This window comes from Lagopus muta, chromosome 1 (genome assembly GCF_023343835.1).
Source record: "Lagopus muta isolate bLagMut1 chromosome 1, bLagMut1 primary, whole genome shotgun sequence".
NCBI classification, from domain to species: domain Eukaryota; kingdom Metazoa; phylum Chordata; class Aves; order Galliformes; family Phasianidae; genus Lagopus; species Lagopus muta.
Genome location: NC_064433.1, coordinates 190,617,261 through 190,635,921, shown reverse-complemented (window position 1 = coordinate 190,635,921; position 18,661 = coordinate 190,617,261). Strand labels below are relative to the sequence as shown.

At 42.9% G+C, this 18,661-nt stretch overlaps 1 protein-coding gene across 1 annotated transcript in view; it reads right to left on the bottom strand.

The window, feature by feature from the left end:
- The window catches only part of TENM4 (teneurin transmembrane protein 4), a 1,593,907-nt gene that overhangs the window by 70,214 nt on the left and 1,505,032 nt on the right, over nt 1-18,661 (bottom strand). Inside the window, exons 28-31 of the mRNA XM_048933792.1 lie at nt 14,637-14,756; nt 9,747-10,008; nt 2,428-2,695; nt 154-297 (exon numbers count right to left, since the gene is read on the bottom strand). Of these exons, the coding sequence (XP_048789749.1) occupies nt 154-297; nt 2,428-2,695; nt 9,747-10,008; nt 14,637-14,756 (794 nt within the window). The remainder of the gene's footprint in view (nt 1-153; nt 298-2,427; nt 2,696-9,746; nt 10,009-14,636; nt 14,757-18,661) is intronic.

Genomic DNA, 18,661 nt, shown 5'->3' with positions numbered 1-18,661 from the left:
AAATGTAGATTCCATAAACAATTTGTTGGTAGAAAACAGGGTAAAGTTCTTATGTTGATCAGGTTTCCCCCCTTTTCTTTTAATTCTTAATGATAAGCAACTGGGCCCTGCCGCACCGCATTATTCCTTGGTTATGTGCTACAGACAACCTACCACTTTGTATGTTGAGGGCATGGTGTTTGTCCAGGGACCATCCTCCAAGCTTGGAAGCATCAATTTCATAACCCTGAAGCACAGCTGTCCTCTTCTCCCACAGGATCAAGTCAGGACACGACTCGTACTCATAACCCACGGAAACTGTGAGCAAGAGAGAAACAAAAGAGCCCCCCCAGATTAGTAACCTGGAAATATGCAGTCTGCACACTAAGAATTTCAGCTGAGTTGGGTAGGAACAATACTACACTCCACTGCCTATTTCATTTAAAATGCCATCATCATAACGTGGACTTGCAGTGTTTCCCACTTTAAAGGCCATCTGCATTTAAAAAAGGTTGACAGAGTTGTAGATGTTGGACAAATGTGCTAAATACTTAAAAGGCACTGTTTTAAAGACATATCTTAAAACAATGACTATTCTAGAATGTAAAGCAATGCTGTACTCCTAAATAGGAGGATTTTAATCTATCTGCCATCTTTAATATAAGACTGCATGTCAGGAATTTGATGAATATCATGGCCTTACTACAAATGAAGCAATGGGCAAAGAATGGACATCAGTTTTAGATGAGGCTGACTTGTGGTCATTGATAACGTCAACAAGGTACAAAGAACACAGTTTTGCTTGTTCTGATGTCTAATCAGAGTCTTTCATAACCCTGCTACACATACTGGAGTTATTTAGGAATAAAATTATGTCAGAAGAAGAATCATATTTTTGACAGAATAATGGCTCCTTTACGGTTTTCTCAGAAGTATCAAGATCCTGTTTTATTGGCCTGCTTTTCTTCTGCCCTACCTTATCTTTCCAGCACTAATGGCTGGAACAGAGGAAAACTGTAAGTTCTGCACAAATGAAAAGCAATTACATGGCTAATTTTTGCCAGTAAAAAAAAAGTCTGATCTCCAAAACAGTGCTGAGCTGTAAGTGAACTCAGTATCCCCCACCAAATACAGCCTTTTGAAAGTTCACAGAGGGGGAGATGTAGCTCAGGAAATGAAGGCTTGATATTTTCCACTGTGCTAGTGGATGAAAGCATTAAAAGCCTGGGTGCTGTTGTTTTGAGAATCCTGGGACTGCAGAGCTGTGCAGTATGCTGGGATCACCTGCTCATCTAGCATCTTACAGAGCAGGTAAACATGCTATGAAGGCACAGCTCTCATTCTGGGATCCAGACTGGGTAAGGTTCAGCAAGTTGTATCTCTCAGCCTGCTCAAAACAGCTGAGTTTAGTGACTGAGTACAAGAAATGCACATCCTCTCCCTCTTAGAAAACAAGATGAGAAAGAGACTTATCTTCTGTGAGGCTATGAGGAATCAGGGCACCATCCTTCTGTCAAAAAGATATCTATTTGTTAAAGATCTCTCCCATCTTGTTAATAGCTCTCTTTACCAAGGGCTGGTCTACCTTCAAGATCTTTGACTGTATTTGCTCTGGGTGCTCATCAGATGGAAAGGGAAAACTGCAGAGTCACTACACACTCAAAACACTTCCTTCCTGGCAACATCACACATTAGATGTCAGAGGAATTTTCCAGTGAGTGATGAGATGCTGGAACAGTTTGTCCAGAGAAGCTGTGGATGTCCTATCCGTGGTTCAAGACCAGGTTGGATGGGATCCTGGGCAAACTGATCTAGTGTGTGATTTAGTGGTTGGCAACTCTGCCCATAGCAGGAGGGTTGGAGCTAGATATCTTTGAGATCCCTTCCAACCCAAACCATTCTATGATTCTAGATCCTACGTGGCATGTTGAGCATGCAGAGGCTGTCTGTCCTCTGACATGAAGCTTCTGACAGTGTTTTGCAGGCGTAACTGACTGTGCAAGGCAGCCCAGCTTGGGATGATGTTCTTAAAAAGGTAACAAAAGGGAAACTATGAGATGAGGGTAATCCTGAGAGTGAGGCAGAAGGAGGGGAAGAGATTAGGACTCCGTTCTAGGGATTCATTTCAAAGAAGTGCTGACAACATTCAGCTGTAGGTGAGAAATAGCCAAATGCCTCTAGTCCCAGTTCATTCCTTCTGTACGGATACGATAGCAGCAGCTCAGGATGTATATGCTGGGACAAGAGCCAGAGAATAGATAAGTATTCTTCTGCTGGGAAAATGCGTGCTGCCTGAACAGCTGGGCCCTATCCTCTCCAAGGAAACAGCAGTGAACCAGCAGGGACCACTTTATGCGTTAGCAGTTGGACTGTATCGATCTGCGACGAGGCTTCTGCGTTGCCACTTAGCGGCTTCTAAAAAGAAACACAGGCCCTGAGGTCACTTACCGAAGGCTTCTGAAAGCCCATACACCTTCTGGCTGTAGACATCTGTCTTATCCCAGATGAAATAATAGGACAGGTCTGGAGCAGCTGCAAACCACTTTCTGAAGAGGCGTCCCTCGACGGCCACCATGAGGTGGACTTTCATGAGGTTGAAGGGGATGGTGGGGTGGGTCATGCTGATCCTCAGGACTGATTTGTAGCCAGCCGTGCGACTGCTCAGGTAACTCACTTTTATTTTACTACCAGAAACGTTAATCTCCTCCTGCAGAGCCTGTGGAAAAGCAATCGGGAGATGTTAAATCAGCAGCGAGCAGACAGGAAATGGCAGCAAAGATGCAATTAATCAAACACACCTTTATAAAAGCTCTGGTAGTTCTGTTTAAAAAAGTACACCTAGTAGGCATCAATTATGAAATTATATATGTAATTCATTGAGTTAGTTGTGAAAGCCAGGAAAACTCCTCTTTCTCCATCTCTATAGCGTGGGAGAATAGCAGTAGAAAGTACCAGGTTTAAGTGAATATTTACAATGGGACTCTCTTCTAAAAGGAGTACATGGACTCCTAAAGGTGAAAGGAGCTTGGTGTAAGAGAGGATTCCAGTCCTTCAGTATAGCTTTCATTTTCTCTGCTGCCTTGGTAGGTTTCAACAGGTGCCAATGGGAAGCCTGATTTAGTGGCTGCAAACCTGCCCATGGCGGGGAGGTTGGAGCTCAATGATCTTTAAGATCCTTTCTATCCTAAGCCATTCTACGAGTCTATTTTTCTAATCTTTGCCTCTTGCCTTTTTATCCCACTAAAATATCAAGTCCTACTTGGCATGTATCCTCACAGATGTTTCCTGGTCCTGATGGTAACCTGCCATTATCCATGTCACTAACTGTGCTCCCATCCTCCCTCCTCTGGCTCACTCATGTCTCAGTGATCTCCTTTCACCAATCTCTCTCTGTAACTGCTCCTCTCTCACCTCACCTCTTTGCCCTATATAGCTCTTTTCTCTTTTTATCCTGGCCCTGGCCCTTTTTCAGCCTTCATGTTTGCTCCTACTTACCCGGACGTTTGCTTAGAATTCTTTCCCTCTTAGCTGCGCTATGAAGCTCTTGACCTGATCTGCCACAGTCAACCTCTTTCCCCTTGCTAGCATTATCCCTTTCTCTTCTTTTCCAAATTCATCAGTATCCTAGGTGAGTTGCTTTGTTTTCTCCTCTAGCCATGCAGTAGTGGTATTTTTGAGTGTACTACTATAGGGGTATCCCAAGGAGGTGGTGGAGTCACTGCCCCTGGAGGTGTTCAAGAACTGCGTACATGTGGCACTGAGGGATGTGGTTTCAGTGGGCATGGTGGCTGTGGGTTGATAGCTGGATTAGATGATCCTAGTGGTCTTTTCCAATCTTAATGATTCTATGATTCTTTGACTTTATGATTCTGTGATTCTGGCTGATCGGGACAGTCAATTGTACAGTACAGAATTTCATGAAGAACTGGAGAGACAGTAGGGAAAGTTTTATCTGCTTTGAAAACAGATAAGACTCAGTAAAGATGGGATTTTCAGGTAATTTACCTGCCAAAGTATAATAAGGCCTAGAAGTCCTTTCTAATTTATTTATTTTTAGGTTGGGAAATGCACAGGCATTTTCTGGAAGGCAATCTCCAACACCATGCTGCTTCTCCCCTGCAAAATACTGATTAGAAAAAAGGAGCATTTCTTCCTTAATTCTTTGGGGAAGTGAGATTAGTTTTCCCCTTCCAGAAAACTTCATCCTTAGGTAAACACTGGACATTTTCAGCACAGGGCAGCAGCCTTTAGCAAAGTTTGAAAGATGAAGATAGAATCTTAGCAGCAAGTCTGAAAACTTGGGCTGATAATAGGATGTGTCAGAAGGTCAGAACTAGCTCTGTGCTCTCCTGCATCACTTCTGCAATATTTCATGTGCTGGACCCCAGATGAGCCATGAAAATACTTCCCCAGCGATATTTAGCTTTCGTTATACCAAGGGCATGGAGGCTGGAAGGCAGGTGGGTCGAGATACGCTTCCATCGCAAAGGGATCACAGCTGCACTGGTGTCCTCCAAGCCACATCTGTGCCTCCTACACTCTGCTCCTACATGGGAGCAGTAAAATTCCCCGATGTGACAAGTTGTTCATCTCTTACAGTTGCTTCATCTCTTAAAGTCAGAGCTATAAACGACGACAGATGCAATCTGCCCCCTGAAAAAGACCTCTTCTAACTTATTATCCAAGGCCTAGCACTTCTTCAAGCGGTAACTTACAACCTCCGAGCTTTCAGCACTTGACCAAAGGATGCATCCAGAAGTTAAAGTGCTGTTCCACTGTGCTCATAAATATTTACTATCTCTAATGCAGCCTTTTCAATTTACATATCTCAGTGTTTAGGAGGGTGAAAAACGACAGAACTGGGAAAACCTAGGAATTTTAAAAGGTATTTTATGAGCTCAGCAACAAGCTGGTCTGGGACCAGGCTCAACCAGAGACCAGCTGAGCCAAGCTGCTGTAAAGGTGGTCCCTTGTATCAAATCTGTCTTTATATGTAACCCCGTTAGGAAAAAGGCAGGCAGAAGTAATTGTCACTGAGGTACTATTTGCAACGCCTGGTTCAAATTCCTGTCAAAAATAATTATTTCTCTCTGTCACGATCTGTCTCTGCCGTCTGCCATTTCAAAGGGTCAGTACAGAGGTACCAGTGTAGGGGATTGTCTTTAAAGGTGCCTGCTTGAAGAGCTGGTTCAAAGGGTAATTTGGATTGCTCAAAATGCATTTGTAGTTTGTAAGCAGTACTAAACTAGCAACAAAGCAGGGCATGGGTGGAGGATAATCCAATAGGCCACTGGTGGGAGAACAGGTGAAAACAAGCTTTAAAATACTCTGAATGCACCAAAATTCATTTTGCCAATAGACAAGGCAAGCTACAACTTGGCTTTTTTTTTCTTTTTTTTAAATATTAAATACAATGCTGAGAAGGAATTTTGACAAAGGAAAGCATTTAGGGCCTGATTCAGGGACTGTAACACAGGCATGTAGCGCCTTTGAGATCTCCAAAACCTCTGCATGGGGGTGACAGATCTGACACGGACCTTTTTGAGATCTCCATCCCTCTGAAACTACACTCAGAGTTCTGAAGAGACCCTTCAGGGCATCCTAAAAGTCACCAAATCTGTGTTGAGACATCTGAGTCAAACACATTAAAAATGTGTCATCTGGTCTTTTGAATGAATCTATGTAGAGAGCACTGCATTTTTTTCTTCAATCTCATAAGTTCCTGCCTCCCCACTCCTTTAGCTTGTCAGAATTTTTTTCCCAGCCCTGCATTTGCTTGCCAACTCCTTCCAGCAATACACTCTTCTATTATATTTAACATTTTTCTACTGGGGCCTGTGTATTATAAAATGGAGCTGCAGAAACTTATAGCCAAGTTAGTTTATATTGTATGTATACCCAGAACAAGAACAAAAAGTAGTGCATTAACGAAGTACAGTCAGGACACTGTTGTAATAGGAGTTTCTCTTATATGACAGACTCTGTTACCTTCAGTTGCTATTTCAGGATGAACACAGTTTTATGGATTTTGGCTAAATCATTTGGTATGTGGGTAAAGTACTGTTCACCATGTTGCATGGGATTCATCTTAGACAAACACTGGAACTAAAAGTGAGGAGAATGCTCTAAGCTGTTCTTCCAAATCTCCCCATTGGCAGCAGGCAGAGGTGGGCTCTTCAGAAGGAGAGTCTTGCCCAGGTAACATAGGAGTGGGATTCAATTTCAGTTTAAGGCATCTAAATTCACTTGACATACAAGTGTGTGTATAAGAGGCAGACATCTAAGAACTGACTATAGCGGACATGTAACCAACATTGTCAGTGGGAATCAGATACTTTTAAGATGGCCAGCGTAATTGATATGTAGGTTCTGCTGACAGTATTGATTAGATTTCTGTCAGGTTTAATGGGAGTGTGGACACTTAGCACACATCCAGATAACTGCAGGTGAACGTCTGATTTAGATGCCTTCATCTCAAAACGAATGCCAATTAATTTGATTCCATAACTACAGGTGTCCAGTGCAATTCAGGATGTCCAAGTTATGTGTGACACTCACAGGGTTTAGCAGATCTAATGCAGGACACTCATAGAATCACAGAATCATAGAATCGCAAGGTTGGAAACGACCTACAAGATCATCTAGTCCAACCGTCCTCCCATCACCACTGCCACCACAAGCACCAAACCACATCTCGTAGCTCCTCATCCAGGCGCCTGTTGAACACTGCCAGGGACGGCGACTCCACCACCTCCCTGCGCAGCCATTCCAGTGCCTGACCACTCTCTGAGAGAAAAAGTTCTTCCTTATGTCCAACCTAAACCTCCTCTGGTACAACTCGCAGTCATTTCCTCGGGTCCTGTTCGTTGCCTGGGAGAAGAGGCCAAACCCCTCCTCATCACAACCTCCCTTCAGGTAGTTATAGAGAGCAATGAGGTCTCCCCTGAGCCTCCTCTTCTCCAGACTGAACAATCCTCAGCCGCTCCTCATAAGACTTGTGCTCCAGTCTCCTCACCAGTTTCTTTGCCCTTCTCTGGACACGTTCCAGGGCCTCAATGTCTTTCTTGTAGCAAGGGGCCCAAAACTGAACACAGCACTCGAGGTGCGGCCTCACCAGTGCTGAGTACAGGGGGGTGATCACCTCCCTGCTCCTGCTGGCCACACTATTTCTAATGCAGGCCAGGATGCTGTTGGCTCTCTTGGCCACCTGGGCACACTGTTGGCTCATGTTCAGCTGAGATCAATCAACACCCCCAGGTCCCTTTCCTCTTCCACACTCATCTCCTATAAGCCTATAGCGCTGCATGGGGTTGTTGTGGCCAAAGCGCAGGATCCGACACTTGGCCTTGTTAAACCTCATCCCATTCACCTCTGCCCAGCGATCCAGCTTATCTAGATCCCTCTGAGGGACCTCTCTGCCCTCAGGCAGATTAACACCACCTCCCAACTTGGTGCCATCTGCAAACTTACTGAGGGTACACTCAATCCCTTCATCTACGTCATAAATAAAGATATTAAAAAAGATGGGGGACATCACTCTACCACCCGTAAAGGGTTGCCAGCTGGACTTAGCTCCATTAGCCACTACCTGCTGGGCACAGCCCTCTAGCCAGTTCCTTATCCAAAGAAGAGTATACCTGTCCAGGCCATGGGCAGCCAGTTTCTCCAGAAGAAGCCTGTGAGGGACCGTGTCAAAGGCTTTGCTGAAGTCTAGGTAGACTACATCAACACCTTTCCCTCATCTATCATGCTGGTCACCTAGCTGTAGAAAGAGGTGAGGTTGGTCAAGCACGACCTGCCTTTCACGAACCCATGCTGGCTATGTCTGATCCCCTGCACACCACGCACAAGCCGTGTGATCTCTCCCAAGATGATTTGCTCCATAACTTTCCCTGGTACCGAGGTCAGGCTAACAGGCCTGTAGTTCCCCAGATTCTCCTTACAGCCCTTCTTGTAGATGGGAGTCACATCTGCAAGCCTCCAGTCCTCTGGGACCTCTCCAGATAACCAGGAGTGCTGGTAGATGGCTGCAAGTGGATGCTAGGATGAAGCCCGTCCGGTCCCATGGACTTGTGACAGTCCAGATGGAGGAGGAGCTCTCTTACTGTCTCCACCTGAATCACTGGGGGTGAAGGGTCCTAGGGTAATCATTTTGATTTGGCAGCTGAAATTTACAGGGTGTTTCAAATGGCACTATATATTTATAGTCAGGAATTTGTATCGAACCATTGCTTATGATCTACATTCCTGGCCACTTTCACAGTCAATAGACAGATGGAACCTTATTGAAGAGGAGTTTTTTAGAATGTTTGAGTTCAATAGATATAATTAACACAATCTAACAAGTATCCCACCAAATAATAAGTGAAGTTCTGATTGCAATTTCACTGTATCAGATATCTGCTTCGAAGGGGCATTAAACATTGTTTTTCACAGTTCTTGTTGGACTGAGAAAAAGAGATGTGAAAATCAAACCAAGAATTTGCAATTTGATGGACATTACAAGACATGGGACTTATTTAGTAATTAAGCTAGGACAAACTCAGAGACTCTAATTGGAAATAAGTGTGAGAAAGGTTCACAGGATTTGGTCCAGAGGGAAAGGTAATGAGATGACTAGCTTCATTTATTCAGTACCTGGTTCAGTACCTGGTGTTCCTACAATTAGGAGATGTGAAGTGACTTCTTTCCTCATTAACTCTACTGAAACCTCAGTGGAGTCAAGCAGGAAGCACACAATTTGTTGCTACACTTGTTATTATTTCTACCTTGGCAGGCTACTGTTTGTCACTAAAAGCAATACCCAGGATACACTGAGTACTGGCATGTAGGACCCAGGGAATAACATGTCCAAGAAAGGAAAAGTTGAATTCTGCTAATCCATACATTTTACACAGTGAGTATTTTTACAGAGGAAGGGTCATTCAGTTGTTTGGTTCATTCAGTTCAAAATCCAAGTTGCCACTCAGCAAAATACTCCGAATTCACACCATGTTGCTAAAACTAGTTTATATGATTTTATATAATGTGACCAGGAATTGGTCTCAGTGATGATTATGGCTCCCTTCCAACTCAGGATATTCTATGATTTTATTATACTGTCCTTCATTAAAAAAAAAAGGAAAATGGGGATGAGAAAGGACAAGCCACCCTATCCCTTTGCTCAACTATTGTAGGTATCATGGCATGGCATAAAACTCAGGTTCTTGGTACACTGGCCTTCTGCCATGTCATTTGCTGGCTGACTGTGCATCTCAGCATCTTTGCAGACTCGTGGCTGCATCTTCAAACCCTGTGGGTTATGCCCAGTGGGTTAAATCTGCTCTTGAATAGGAGAAAGGCATTGGAGCAGAAGAAGTTCATAAACCTTGCATGGGGTGCTGGAGTACTGAATGCCAAAGAACTACCTGAAAACCACTGTGGCCTGCATCAGGCCTCAACCTACCTACCTACCACAGATGCTAAAAGAAATCAAAGCAAGGCCAAGGCAGGATTCCACTGAAAGATGCAAGCGTTTGGTCTCCTTCTCTCAGGGATAAGGTGAAATAAACCTTCTGGATAAGGGGAAACAACCCTTCCAGCTAAGTGTGTGTTTGGAAGAGACGTCTATTGGCAAAAGTCTGAGAAATGGGGAAGCAAAGGGGGAATGTTTCTTTTTAGAATAGTAGGTAGGGGAATAGAAAAAGACATAGAGGCATAATATTGTTCAATTCGCTCAGAGTAGGCAAAAGAAGCAGAGAAAAGATGATGTTCTCTCAAGCTCATACCTGGATTTCAGGAACAATAGGACCTTTCTCGGAGCAGGAACTCGCAAAAGCCGTCAGCGGAGATGGTGAGACCACAGGGTTGGGTCGAGCAAAGTTACTGAGATCGCAGCTCGGGATCTCATTCTCTTCGTGTCTCATGACGATGGTCTCCATGACAAAGAAGCGATCCCATGGCAACCACAGCGTGTGCTCCTGGGTGATGAAGGGAGCCCGTTCAAAGTGCAGGATAATGGAGATCCCGCCGATGGTAACGAGATCAAAGCTGTTACAAGAGATGGAATGCAAAGTTAGTGTAAGCAACATCCTGAAAGAAAACACGATTGAAGGAGAAAAACAATCGCCTTCTAGGCCACAGAAATACCATCACCCACATTTTACAAATACCGAGTCTACAGCTTGAAGAAGCTTTTGTTGGGTAAGAGCAAGTAGCAGAGGCAGGAGAACTAACCTGGCATCTTTTTGTGTTGTTCCCTTGTGAATAAAAACATCCCTATCTCTTTTTTTTTCAGACAAATGTTTATCTTTGTTATTGGTTTTCTAGTGTTATTTGACCATATATACTCATTTACTTTTTTCTTGGAGTATTTGTCAGCCACAGTCGCAGATTGGATCCATTTGCACGATGAAATAAACTATTTGGAAAGTAGTTTCTTTGACATGCCAGCACATAAATTGTCTTGGCATCCACTGCTAACCTGACTAATACCTAATGCAACCCAGGGAACATGTGGAGCCCAGTCATGGACTGCACTGTACTAGGCACAAGGAAGAAACAGAGACTAGAAGGCTGTCCCTGTGCTCAGTACTCAGCACTCATACTCACTCATATCCTTTTTGACTCTTAATCGTTTAGGGCAGGGCAGATAAGCCACTGCCTGTGGTCCAACTACAGTCTGCAACTTCATTCTATGCAACCCCCAGCTAAGTGGCTTTTCTGTATGAGTTAGTGTTGGAGAACATCATGTTGGGTGAGCAGACAGCCTGCCAGAGCTGTCTGAACAGATGTTATCTCAACAAAGGAAATATTCTTCCTCTTGATGTAAAGATGTTGGGATGGAGTTTTTTAAGTTGTTTTCTATTTCCTTTGTGCTATACTTAAAATTCATGCCTTGCCAGAGGACGATTTAGTGGAGCGCCACAGGATATATCTATTATGTATATACTCAAACAAGAGGTATGACTGAGAAAGGGAAAGATATCAGCATGATTTGAAGACCTTCTGGTTTTGCTTCTTTGTTTTGTTTTTGTTGTTTGTTCGTTCTCCTTAGTTATGTATTCAGACACAGAAGGTTTTCTAGTTCTTTCTTCCATCGTTCTCACTTGAGGTGCTTGGTGCTGGTGTCTGATGGTCTCATACAGAACTACTTGAAGCTTGGGGAGGCCTTCCCATCTTCAGTGGAAACGCTCAAGTGCTTCAGAGCTGTGTGCTGAAGCACTTTTCTGTGCATGAGGACCAGGTCCATAAGCACTCTGACAGCCCAAAGCCAGCACCTCATAATTGCAAGATGATAAAGTAGGTGAAAAAAGTCCCTAAAATTATCATTTTTAATTAATCATGAGGCTTTTGGGTCTGCTGCAAAAACCTCAGAGTAGCAACAAAGGATGCACTGTCCATTTTTTTCTGATAGACAATAGATTGAGTTGCCACTTAGTAAACACAGACGTGAAAAGACTGAGTTATTCAGGAAAGAACACTAAATTGAGTCCATAGGAGGGAGTGAAAAGCATTTTAGAAACCTGAAGACATGTTTATTCTACCACTCAAGTGGGGACATCCGCTTCCCAGCCCGATGGAGCTTGGATTGTAGAGCCTAACAAGCAACTTGCAGCTCCTTGCCAGCAAAGCTGCACAGCATTTCTGCTTTGATGAGAGCATTTTTAACAGTCAGTTAGCATCTGGCAAGCCTTTCAGCTACGAGGGTGCAACTCTTGCTGGGTGAATCTGGACACTAAAAGGGGCAACAGGAGGGAAGAAACAAGCATTACAAATGATGCCCATTTATTTTTTGGCAAGTGGGAGAGTGTTTTTATTTGGAAACTCCTCCTCTTTGTGAGTGATTCTTGGCTCCAACCAAGCCTTGGTCAGGGGTGGGGTAACGTGTTCAGGGACACAGCCTTGCCTCCTTGCATACGTGAAACAGCATGCAGAAGGTGCTGCCTCCATGTTAGCTCCAGCAGCTGTGAAAACACAGAGATGCAGAGAACACAGGACTGCTGCTCACGAGCTGTTTCTTCCCAGAGTCACAGGGTGCAGCTCTGAAGCTCCCCTGATGAACTGAACAAGATTATAGCTAAAACCAAACAGAAAATCCTAAACTGAAAACACCCTCATCCCGGCTTCCCTTAGTGAAATTAAATTTAACAGGAAAGAAAGCTGTCTTGGGATTGAAAGAATGAGATACTTTTGATTCTGGTTTTGTTCCTGATCTCTGATGTCTTCTTTATCACTTAAAAAAATCGCACTTATTGTACAGTCATATTGTTCCATTTTCCTTAAAAGGCTCTGGAGAGGAAGGCCAAAGGCTGAAATTCTCTATTTACCCACAAAGCAGGCTCAACAAAATCCCAACCCAAAAGCACAGAAAAGTGTAACCCTTTCTCATCTCTGCTCTGGAAGGTCCATGTCTTGAACATTATATGAGAGCCATTGACAGAGTTGCTGAACGTGACAGTGGCAAAGTCGTGCTGAAATCCTTCCTGTCATTTTATTAACACCATGCCAACAACCACGTGATGACTCATAGACTTTACAAGCTACAAATTTGATCAAATTTAAGGTTCCATTTGAAAGTATGGCTTATGGATTGGCAATGCATGCAGCCTGTTATTGCAGATCAGGGGAAACTGCATTTTGCTTAAAAACATCAACTTCTTAAAACACAGTGACTCAATCACGTGAAAACTGCACTGTGGAAAAGCTGATGAGAAGAGAGCTCTATTTAGAAAGAATTCTGAAAGCAATCAAAATACATAATAGAAACAGTAATAGCAATAATTCTCTATTTGATTTTGAAAGTGCTTTACAAATAGTATTTAATAAATGATGTTCCAACCAGTAAGGAAGGCAAGTAAATGTTATCTTCCTTTTACAGGCTGGTTGGCTGGCCCAGCAAGGCTCAGGGACGCATCTCATGCTACCTGCTAAATTGGGAACAAGACTAAGAGTAGAAATAAAGGATGTCTAACACTATTTGCTGCCCTGATAATTTTAGTCTGAATGCTCTTGAACATTTTAAGGTAATTTTTAGAAGAGCTCGCTACTGAGGAAGCCATTGGATTCAGAATCATAGTAACACAGAATGGTAGGTGTTGGAAGGGAGCTTTGGAGATCACCTCGTACACCCCCTGCTAAAGCAGGTTCCCTGGAGCAGGTTACACAGGAAAGCATCCAGGCAGATTCTGAACATATTCAGGCAAGGAGACTCCACCACCTCTGAGTGCAGCCTGTTCCAGCCTCTGTCACTCTGAAAGGAAAGAAGTTTCTCCTCATGTTCATACAGAATGTGCTGTGTTTTAGTCTGTGCTCAATGCCCCTTTTTCTGCTGTTGGGCATTGCTGTAAAGAGCCTGGCCCCATTCACCCTGCCAGAGGTTGGGAAGGACATGGTATGCAAGCCCTGGTCTAACCCTACAGCAGTAACAGAATTATTGCTACAGGAAAGAAATAGTAACACAACTACTGCAAAGGTGCTGGGATAGCACTGCTCACCTATGTGCTCTTGCCCTGTTATGTTTGCTGGCGAGAGATGTGGTTAAAAGCAAGGCCCCTTCTCAAAGCAAAGAGACAATCCTTTCCTCAAAGTCCTTTCAATCTCAGGGAAATATTACACATAGTAATTGTGTGTTATCTAGGGCAAGGAAACAAGCAGATGGAAGAAGGTTCTGGAAGGTATTATTGCCCACAGACTTTGCAGGCATATACGTGTTCTAATACATGCAGATTTTGTGCAGGTTTGTTCAGAGCAGTTTGGTGCTGAGAGTGCAGTTTCAATCTCACTGTCACGCAAAGTACGTTCAGTGAGTTTGACAGAGATATTCTTAGAATAAATGTGCAAGATTTTTTCCCTTTTGCAGTGCTGCCTAAGCTACATGCAATACACAGGCACCAGTTCCAAAGGTGTTTTCTGAAGGAGAGCACTGGTTTTTCACTCTTTACCATCAAGACGTTACTATCACATCATCCAAAAGGTGGAGCATCAATAAGACAACTTAGTCACCATTACTGTTGAAGTAGGTGCAAAACCCCAAGCATGAACAAGGCAGCATTCAGCACATGTTGCTAGCACATGTACCTCTTTTTCATCACAATTCTACCAGCTTCTCTTGCCAAGTCAAACCTTTAACGAAAGTGGTGGATTGGAGGGTGCTAAAATCCATAAATCCTCTCCCAAGTGCTAGTGGTTAGCAGTCAGTACATGGAGCATGTGCAGCTGGAACCCTTTATGTTTCATTTTTATGCTTAAAAGAAAGGGAGCCAATTAGCACTGACAGACAAAAGATAAGATGAAAGACTTTCTCAATTTGCAATGGTTTTGTTTTGGTTGAGAGTGATTGCTCAAATATTAAGCACTTGACTGTAACACAACTGTAATCTTAATGACTTCTTCCTAATTATTTTAACATGAATTAGTAAGAATAGAACTGCAGGAGACATCTTTTCTTTATGTACATATGCAGTGCATTTCCTAATTGTTGGCTAATGATTCCAGTCTATACTACAAAGTTAACAGTAATAATAAACAAGAATGAACAACCAGCAACAACGAAAATGCATCAACATCTTCAAAATGCATCAACAGTAAATGGACCTTTTGAAGTTTTTCTTCAGTGTTGGCAGTATTAGCAGCTCAATCATTGCTTGAATACTGCAAATCCTATAAAGATATCCTACCTGCCGTCTTGTCTGCTGATCGTGTATCCAAAAAGAGGATTGTTGACAAAACTGATGTTGACTCCAACCAGGGGGGTTCCATCCACTGTCATCACCTGGCCTCGAATCACGCATGCGTGTCTGGAGGAAGGCGAGAAATGATAACAGAGTCATTCTTTTGACAAATAGGGGATTTTTCTCTACTTCTGTGGCTAGAAATTCCTGTCAATTAGACAACGCATACACTGACTGAGGCTGGAAGCATAGGGCCATGCAGTTTTCCTTGAAGGCAGCCTGCTGCCCCAGAAAATTTTTCTCAGGAGTTGTATAAGGATATTTCATATCAGGATTGAGGTTCACTTCTCACCTTCTCTTGAAAAATACAACTGCTGCAGCATGTACTACCTCATGAACTATGAGCCTTTGTGTGCTTCACAACATCACACTGGAATTTGCTCTAACCAAGCTTCAGTGTCTTGAAAATACTCCCCTAACCGAGGGCAAAACATGTAATCAAAACAAACAGAAACATAGCAAGTAGGACCAGGGGGAATGGTTTCAAGCTACGGCAGGGGAGATTCAGGCTGGACATGAGGAAGTATTACTTTTCAGAAAGGGTGGTCAGGCACTGGAATGGATGCCCAGGGAGGTGGTGGAGTCACCGACCCTGGGGGTGTTCAAGGAAAGACTGGATGTTGTGTTGAGGGACATGGTTTAGTAGGAGCTATTGGGAATAGGTGAACGGTTGGACTGGATGATCTTTTAGGCCTTTTCCAACCTTGGTGATTCTATGATTCTATGATTCTAAGTCATGAGCAGATACATTTATGGCACAAAAGCTCTCAGAAATACGAACAATGGGCTTGAAAGCTTTTTTTCTTCCAGATTCCAAAAAGACCCTTAAGTTACCAGTTGTGAAAAACATAACAGATCACTTTCTGGGTTCAGATAGGTTCCTTACAAAAATGCTTGAGGAACTGAGAACTCTAACAAGACAGGATTTTCCTTCCCATCTTCTTCTTTCCAAGTTTGGTAGCTTGCAATATTTTATGGACTACGTCTGTTCCGATTACTCTATGCTCTTTTATCTAAAGATCGTAAGGATCTTTACAAATATTGATTAATCCTGCACGACAGGTATTTTACAAAGAGAGGAAATAAAGCAGAGTGCATTTCGTTTGTCCAAGGTCAGTCAGAAAATCTGCAGCAAAGCCAAAGACAGATTTTTCTATGTTCTCATTCCACAGCCTGCTTCCAGACCTCTAAGTCATTATTGTGCTGCAACCTGAAGAGCTTCCTGCAAAGACAAAGCATCACATGTCTATGAGAGTGTCTGAGCCCAATTTTTGGCTGAGGGCAACTATTTTTTTCTGAGCAACAATAGCAAATAGTGGTGTCAGTGTGCTAACATGAGCCGGTGAGTGATTTTCCTAACTGCTGTCCTCGTGGAGAGCTGGGGTTGAAAGGTAATGTTTCTGCAGGCACAGGACCAGATTTCAGTGAGAGTAAATCATCCCAGCTGCGCTTGCTATCTACTCACTTGAGCTGAGAAATGCCAGTTTACTTCTTCATTCAGGCAAAGGATGATACCTGCAATGTTTTGTAAAGTTGCTTTCGTAAACACTTGAAAGATCAAGCTATTTTCTTAGAGTCCATCTAAAAATCTGATACTGTATAATGCAAGGAGATAACATATAATTTCTATTAAGTAAAGGCTGTGTTAGTTGTATTTTCCACAGCACAGCAAACAGACTGTTTTTCAGGGAGTCTTAAAACTCCTACTGATGTAAATGGAGAGCTCAAATATTATCAAAAATTCTCGAAGCGTTACCAGAATGTGCCAGCAATCTGAAATGCGACTTGGTTCTTAGGCAATTTTGGAATAGAACACAGGAAAATGAGATAATAGAAGTGATTTTTCTGTCACTGAATTTTCTCTGATATATCATCGCCAGGAGTCATGAAGGAAAAGACCTGGACCCAGCTTGTAGTTAATAATATTTTCCACATTTCTATTGCCTTTCTCATTGAAGGCTCTAACACAACTTCACATACACAAAAAAACCTGAAACAATATTCAAGTATGGCAAAGCAAAACATGTGTCACTTCCTACCAGGCAGAAAATATAACTTAAAGGATCACAATACACACAGAATATAGCTGGGATAACGTCAATGAAGCCTACAGGTCAGCAACCATAGTGCAATTCTGCACAAGTGAGTATGTGTAACCTCACACCTGAGCTAAGAGCAGAAGTCAGGCATTCTCTTCCCAGGTTTTTTCATGATGCCCACCACCCTGCCCCATCTCCATCCATACCCTTTGGAACTATCATCTCCTCTCAGCTTCTTATCCAGAGGCAATATCATCATCCCTGGAGGAACTTAAAGACATGTGTGGATGTGGTGCTTAAGGACGTGGTTTAGTGGTGGAACTGTAGTGTTGGGTGATGATTGGATTTAATGAACTTTTGGGTATTTTCCAACTGAGATGATTTCGTGATTCTGATATTTTATGAAAGATAATCACTACAGATTTGCTTGAAAACCAAAACCTTCCTTTTGGTTGGGTCTCAGCATTCTGATTTACTGATTGCATATTCAAGTCCACAATGGCACTCTTAATGTTTTAAAATACTTTAGAAGCAAGATCAGAAAACATTTTTGCAAATCCAGAAAGAACACTTCCATTTGTTGTTCCTTCCATACAAGAGTTAAAAGCAAGGAAAGGAAAACATGCAAAATGTTGCAGGTGTCTCTCCTGCTTTCATACATAAAACAGGTCCAAGCAGTTTCAAACATCTAACTAGTATTGCAAACACATTAGCCTAGATCCTCAGCTTCTGTTAATGGTGGGATGTGCTTTATATCAGCAAGCATCTGGTCTGTTACATATCACAGACAACTATTTCTTCAGTAACAGGGATCAGCACAGTGTGGACAAGCACAGAACTTTGCAGCTCTAACAAATTCATTTGAACTCCCATCTTCCAGCAAGAGACAGGATTCCCATTCCAGCCAATGCTTTGCAGCACATCTGTGTGCTCACTAAGCTGGATGAGGCTAACATCTCTTCTCAGAGAAGCAGCTGCATCCACCAGTCCTCTAGAGGACTACAACAACAGCTTTACTTACGTGCTGTAGGGGAAGATGTTCCCACAGAGGGGATGTCCTTCCCAAACCGCAGTGATAAAAAGAAGCTGGAGCAATATGCACAAATCTGAATTCACTTAAAGGCAGGAGGGATGGGAACTGGAGGAAAACCAAAGTATGATTAGATTCTCAACTTTCCTCTTTCCCTAGGTGATAAAATTTGCCCCGCTTGGGAAAAGCAGTGAGCACAATACGTGGGAAGCAGCTGGCTTCTCCAGTGTCAACGTGTCCTTTCTGGAGGCAAGATCGACTACCCACAATGCGCCAAGCCCCCCAGGAACCTGGTTAATGCTAATTTAGTCAGCCATTTCCTTCAGAAGACCTTGGTCTAAATGCAATTATGCTACAAACAAGTTAAGTGGTACCGCTAAGACGCTCAGCCCGGCTAGGTCTCCCGATATATTTACATAAAATTATCTCTCATGTTAATAGAAGAGATTTATTCCATCAGTTTAGGTCTGCCAGTTCAGAGTGTTTTCTACAGTCGAGCTAAATGAAATTTCTCATAGCTGGAGTCTTGGCTTCCCATTGAAATAGCAAAAGTTTCTATCTCCTGCCTCTGGTTTTTGTTTGTCTCGTTTTCACTTGTTTCCTTCAGTACTTTCACATGAGGCTGTACGGATTTTTGTTTTGCAATGAACAGTACTCCATCTGTTTTCTATTTTTAAATTAGACCTTCCCAATTTATTTTATTTTAATTTGTCCTTAAAAACATCTCGGAAACCCCAAGACATGGTCAAATTGCTATTGCAGGTGGCATACTGCACAATTTTATACCACTGCCTTCTGAAGTCCAGGATTCAAGTCCTTCTTTATGCTTTAGAAAAGTTAAGCCTTCCTGGTAAGAGCTGGGACACAGAAGCAAAGTAGACAGAGCTGCACTGATACCTTTA